Here is a 6,983-nt window from a genome sequence, read left to right on the forward strand (position 1 = left end):
TCTCATCTCTCTTAAGAGAGTTGTGTGTTGCTATCTTAGTTTGTATAGAAATGTTTGTTTGTAGGAACTCTTGGGCTGGCACCCATCTCTCTTAAGAGAGTTGTGTGTTGCAGTCCAAGCTTAGTGATGTTTTCATAGATGCTTATTCTGGCACTCATCTCTCCCTTGAGAGTTGTGTGTTGTAGTCTAAGTTTAGAGATGTTTTCAAGCACACTTAGTTTGGCACTCAACTGTCCCTTGATAGTTGTCCATTGCAGCCTAAGTTAGATATCATGCAATGTGCTCTTAGACACCTAGTCTGGCACTCAATTGTCCTTTGATAGTTGTGTATTGCAGTCGATGTGCTCTTAGACACTTAGTCTCGCACTCAACTATCCCTTGATAGTTGTGTGTTACAGTCTAAGTTAGATATCATGCAATGTGCTCTTAGACACTTAGTCTGGCACTCAAGTGTCCCTTGATAGTTGTATGTTGTAGTTGAAGCCTAGTGTTAGATGGTAAAGTCCATGGTTAGGGTTATACCTATGCCAGTTACATGCTTATTTTTTGTGTTTTGATTTTCTGTAGTTTGTTACATGATGTGAGTTTGAGATGAGAGGTTATACCTAGGTCATTTTTTAGGCTACTTGCATTGTCAATTGTTATGGCTTAATGAGTTTCTTATCGCACCTAGCATTGAATTCTTTTTTGAATTCTATGTTGTAGCTTATTGCATATTAGATGGCTCACATAGGTGAGAAGAGGAAGTTTCAGCAACCTGATCTTAGTAAGACTTAGAGGAAGGTGCTAAAAAACAAGAATGTACACTTCTTAATGAATGTTGATGAGGATGTCATTGAGACAGCTTTCAACAATGGTGAAAGCAATGTAAAGAATTCGGTTAGTACAATGGTAGAGCATGGAGGGAGGACCTTGCTTGACCAATTTCTAGATGTATTTATAGTAGAGTCTATAGACCAGTTCATGCACCACTTCACATTGAGAGTCAACAATGCCTCGGTCAAATAGATCGTGACATCACCTCCTGTGACACGAAGTGGGAGGGTCTTGTTGTAGAAGCCAAGGTCATGTACATCAAGAATGCGTGGCAAGGTTTCAAAGGCAAAGGAGCTGCCTCGTCCTCCCTTCCATCAATGCACCCACACCCCCAAGCACAACCACAACCCACAAGCACCAATGCACCCACACCCTCAGTCACAAGCCACATTGCACCCATCGTAGCCACAAGCACCACTGCAGCCACACCACGCATATGCACCAATGCATCAACCACAGCTTGTCTTCCCCCGTATCCCCTTTCCCCAAGTTCTTCCATACCCACAAGTAGTTCCTCCATGCGATCCACGTCTCCCACCACATGCACGTCCACATTTTGCCACTTTTTTTGCTTCTCTGTTTGTGCCTCCTGCCGCACATGCACACCAATTTCCATCTCCTTCATACTTGCCTGCATTAAGAATGCATAATCTATTTGCATAAGCAGATAGATTCCCATCTCCTTCATTCTCGCCTGCACAAGCACCACCCGCATCACATGGCTTGCATGATCGTGCACCAGTGGCAAGAACCATGTAGCCCATATTGCTTTAGCGATGAGACATTTGATTTACACCTAGTGCGGCTGTGGGCACAGGCACACGCAGAATAGTCAACATGTGCAATCTTCTTGTCGCTCCATTTGATCCGCACAAAATTTATGCATGTAAGGTGCTAAAGATTTTTGTGCCCACCGATGCATTGAAGGGTAGAGCCTTGGAAGAAGCCATCGATGTCGTACATCCAGACATCATCTGAGCTATAGGTCTAGCCCATGATGGGTTTTATAGGTATCCGAGCACAAAACCATGAGCAGAGAAGTCCGAGCAAGCCTTTTTGCAACATTTTTTAATGTATATTCATTCAAGGAATCATATTGAAACACTATTACGGTGGCATATGTTAAATACCAACTATATTTATTCAATTCTAACAATACAAACTTTCCATGTATAGTATTTAAAGAAAATGTTAAAACAGGTCAAGGTCATTTGCAACCCCCCTAGAATGATACATTATCTTTCGAAACATTCATATTTTTGAATTCATTATTATTTTTCTCTATTCTCCTCACACCCAAAGTAGTCTGTTTCTCTAAGTTGGCCACTCATGTATGTGATTCCATCCATGAACAAGGTTTGAGCATATTGCATAAAACTTTTACTAGATGTGGAAGTTTTGCCCAATATATTCCTAACCAAAAAAACATTAAATCCAGATCATGAATCCAGGATTCCACACTAAAAATTGTAACCCACAAGCGTAATTTAAATTTTGAATTTCAATGAACCAATCCAACCAATAAATGTACGTGTGCACTTCAACTTGCTTACCTATATGTAAGCCGCCAAGTGATTTTATAAACCACATGCAATAAGTTTACCAGATGCAGGTAATATAACAAGAGTGACAACGTATGAAGGAGAAGAAATGCATATCATAGAATCTTACATTAAATAATAATGTCAACCAACAAAATAGAAGCTCAAGATTGTTTCCAAAAGCCAAAACAATATGTACCTCCAATGTAGATTTTACTTGCGCATTAATAAACTAGAGTACACCCAAAAAAAGTTTTTCGAACTATTGTCTCATACGCATAATGTCACAAAATTTTAGAATCAAAATGATAGCCACAAATAAATATTGTGTATGTGAGATAGCACCAATGTCTAGTAGACCATAAAGTATAACCATGAACTAATTCTCATCGGTGGAGTCATCCACAAATAAAGTCCGTCGTCTCCTCTTCTCCCTCAACTCATAGTTATATGATTTGTCGTTCCTTTCCATGTGCATGGCCATACTCTGCGTAAGTTGGTAATTCACTTCAAAATGAAACTCTTGAACTCCCTTACATGTGTAAATGAAAGGTATTCATTCAAAGTAAAGAACAAAATTTTTTACTCACTAGTCCAATGGCACATCAACATTGATTTCTTCCTCCTCAGCATTGACGTCCATGAGCATATGCTACTGTGTAGATGATCCCACACCTGCATAAATAGCATCCACCACTCCTAGAAGTAGTCCAGCACATATCTCTAGGTCATTGTCTATTGCCAAGCAAGGGCGACTAGAGTGGAGTGCAGCCCTCAATCCTGGTCCTGTCCCTGCCCCCATCTCAAGAATGGAACCATTTGGAGGACACAACATCTCCAAGAACATAAGTATGAATGCAGGACTCTTCTCAAGAGATCCACGCCATGCACCTCCCTTCCCAACTCTTTTGGAATGATGGACTAAAGGCAAGTAATGTGGAAGCAAGTTGCCATCTAAACTCATCCTCATCATGGAGGCCACACCCTTTGCTGATTGCATGTTAAATGTGGGTCTTTGTCCTATCCTCCTCATAGCCATAGCATGGAAAACATAAGACTATTCAAAAAAGCATGAGTCAATTTCTATGTGATTTATGATACAGAAGTAGAAGCAAACATACATATGAAGAATCACCTTCACACCAATCCCAAGTGTGTCTGAAATGCCTTGAGGTTCCATGCTTTGTACGATCCATCTGCTTGAAACAAAACAATATGTACCAGAATCAGACCCTAGCCTATAACCCGCAAGACTTCATGAAGTGTTCAACAAAAATAAATTTACCTGCAAGCCACCTCCATTTTTAATCTTACTGCATAGCGCTCCACAGTAGGCAGAGTAGATGGGGAACAGAAAACCAATGTCCACCCATTGTCATCCATCACAGCTGTAGCAACGTCCAAGAAAGAGGAGATATGATCTTCTGTGATAACATTCCAAGGTGGAACCTCTCCTTTATCACCTGTAGCATACCCTGTGGGAAGATCCACAATGCAACAGTCCACACTCCATGTGCATTGTTTAGAGTTTCGTTTCTTCCCTTGTTGGTGTAGAAGTGCAAAAAAATCGTGTAATTCTTGATATCCATCTGCAAGCTGTGATTGCACTATCTCTTTGCCCAATTTGATATAGTCAAACTCCCATACCCTTACCCAACTCCTAGGTGTGAGGGGATGTTTCCAACGTGGTAAAAAAGACAGTGGAACCCAAATAAATTCAATGGAGAAAGGCTTTCTCACTATCCCAGAGTCATCAACTTCCGGAGTATCTGCAAACATAATGCATATCAAATGATAATACTAGACTAAAAGGAATTGGAAACCCTCAACAAAGATTTTGCAGCTTACCATCTCCATCCAAGTCAATATTCTTTCTTCTCCCTGGTTTTGCAGGATCAAGATTCCCTATATTTTCCTTTTGTTTCTCCACCAACATCTTTTGTTGCTCCTCTAAATTTTTATGCTACTCCTCTGTCTCCAGAGGATCCAGAATCAGATTTACACTGACCTTTCGAATGCCTTATCAAGAAATCCATGGAGCAAGTCAATCACAAAAAACTAGTTAAGAACAAGAGGCACATAAATAACCAACATGAGAAATATACCTCTCTAGCATTAATGCCTCCTCCTCCACACACTTTCCACTACTCATCTCTATCCACCATGGACAATGCTTTCTCTCCCACTCGGAAAGCCTTATAGTTCCTTTTGTAGTCATGTCCTCACGAAAAAGACTTTATGTGTGTACATGCAATATGTAGGATAATTGAGCACTGTCCATGCCTTGCAAATAGATGGAATGGTCTGTATCTTTTTTGTTTCCAGCAAATGAAGAATAAACCTATTCAAAACCCAGGCAGTTGAAAGCATAAGAACACTATGAAACAGAAATTCAAGAATAAGGCAATGAAAGATGAATGCTTACCTATAAACAACTCTTCTGCTTGCATTCACAAGGTCAACCTGTTTTGCAGGCATAGTAGCCACAGACATGAAGGATGCAAAAGGCTCATACAAATCACTCCGATGTCTTGCCACAATATCCTCAAAATATTCGCATAGTGTAGGATGCTCTGGCAACTCCAAAGGAGAAACACCAACAAAGGAAGCCTGAACCTATGACAATAACCTATGACACTCTTCAAGAACTTGGTCCATAAAAACTTCCTTTGCAAGCCACCCAATGAAGGCATGGTCACTTGATGGCATTCCATAACTATTCTTCAAATTCAAATTAGACCCAAGTAAAGATAATAATGAAAGCTACCTAGCCTTGCTGCAAGAAGCAATGGCCACTTGATACAACTTGTCTAGTGTAATTTTAGCAGTTGTGTCTTCATATGGCAAGGACCATAATTTGTGAAACCAATCTTTACCATGTGCAGGATTTATTATTGACAAAATCTGTGAAAACCACACAAAAGAAATTCAGCGTGACATTTGAAAGCAATACATAGTAATACTAGACAAAGGAAAATGCACACTCACCCTATGCACCTTTCTCCTGTATGTTTGAGTGACTGTTCTTTTAATACCAGCTATTTTAACAACTCTTTCATCTTTATCCAATCCAGGAGGCAGCTTGTTACAAGCTACTTCAAAATCAGATTTCCACTTGCCCTACAAAAGCAAGTATGCAGCAAAGCTATAATTCAAACTATATAGAGGAAGTGATGAAGTAAATGCAGAAAGAAAGAAATCATGAGGTAGAAAGTATAAGAACTCACAGCATAAACCATGCGACCAAGAATGGCCTGTGTGAGGGGATACCAAACCCTTCTTTCTTGACCAATCTCCTTTTGCCGTACAACCTCAATATTTTTCTTTTCTTCTTCCGTGAAATCCTCTAGAAATACTTGTGCATCACAACTAACAAGTGTACTTATATGATACAAGTAATCTTTAAGATTTGTTGTGACAATTGCCTCCTCATTCAATCTGGACAATGGAATCTATTTTAGCATTAAAGTTGAAAATAGAAATATGTTCTTGAAACAACTAGTGGAAGAAAGAAAGATGATACTCACAAGTTAAACCTTTGTAAAGCTGCAATCAACCTCAACTCATTGTCAGGCTCTGGAGCTATAATATGTGCATGAATCCTGATATGCCTTGCCTTGTTATTAACAAAGACCTCCCCAATGCTCTCCATCCATGAGGCAGTTCGATGGTTTCCCTCCCACACATATAACATCTTGCAGGACAAGAATTCCCATGTAGGAGTTTGTTGAAGCTCATGCTCAAACTCATCATTCACAGCATGCCAATGCTTATCCCATGAAGCTCTTATCTCATCGTCCACCTCTTTGGTTGTCCCATCAAACATCCCAATTGAAATAATAAAGGACCCCTCTTTCTTCATTTTAGAGCTCCGCTTTCGACTCTCTAAGTAATCTACACAAAGGGATACGGGGAGGTACCATTCCTCTTTTGACAGTTATGGACTCAAGAAAATCACTTCCAACATTACTATCCATTGATTCAGGGACAAATTCATCACCTTCCGTATCAACCTTAGCCTTTCCACTACATTTGAGGTGCGTGTTTCATGTTCAATACTACCTCGACCACTTACTTTTGTGAGCTGCGGTCATTCTTGTTCTTTTGCTTTGGCACCATTGAACTTCCCTAGCATGTGAGGTATCTCCACCTTCAAAAACTTTCCCTTCCTTTTTCTGCATTATTTATGGGGCATTAGACGGTAGATACTTCCTGACTTCTACAGTCTACAACAATTGCTTTCATAGATTTTGAAGCTTCTTCTGCAAAAGAAAAAGAATTTATCCTTGTTCGAAAGCTTTCTTATGGAAATGGAGAGTAGTGCTTTGCTTCATGACGAGAATGGCGTTTTGTTACTACAAAAGGTTGCTCAAAATGGTGTGTGCATGCTTGAGGAGAATGAAATAGTTTCGGTCTTCAGTTTGATTTCTTCTACCATCAGGATTCACCAGTGTATGGATGTGTCACAGCAAGAGGTTGTGTTTGAAGTGCCATTTGCAATGAGAGGAGATGGGAGGGAATATACCTTGGACATTCAATTCGGAAATAAGTTCATTGTGACTGGGGATAGATTGCCTTCAATAGAAAGAGACAAAGATAAGCCATTCCACAGTGTCATTGACTTGT

At 39.9% G+C, this 6,983-nt stretch overlaps 1 protein-coding gene across 1 annotated transcript; it reads right to left on the reverse strand.

The window, feature by feature from the left end:
• Positions 1-3,009: 3,009 nt before the first annotated feature.
• Positions 3,010-4,538, reverse strand: LOC147884831 (uncharacterized). The gene is made up of 5 exons (XM_087397219.1): positions 4,463-4,538; positions 4,005-4,126; positions 3,643-3,745; positions 3,493-3,553; positions 3,010-3,414 (listed from the first exon to the last, which is right to left on the reverse strand). Exons 3-5 carry the CDS (start codon positions 3,738-3,740, stop codon positions 3,010-3,012), a joined length of 564 nt encoding a protein of 187 aa, XP_087253345.1. The 5' UTR covers positions 3,741-3,745; positions 4,005-4,126; positions 4,463-4,538.
• Between the last annotated feature and the right edge of the window lie 2,445 nt (positions 4,539-6,983).

Source organism: Dipteris shenzhenensis, chromosome 26, assembly GCF_047967505.1.
Source record: "Dipteris shenzhenensis isolate YYH24624 ecotype China chromosome 26, Dip_SZ_1.0, whole genome shotgun sequence".
Classification (NCBI taxonomy): Eukaryota; Viridiplantae; Streptophyta; class Polypodiopsida; order Gleicheniales; family Dipteridaceae; genus Dipteris; species Dipteris shenzhenensis.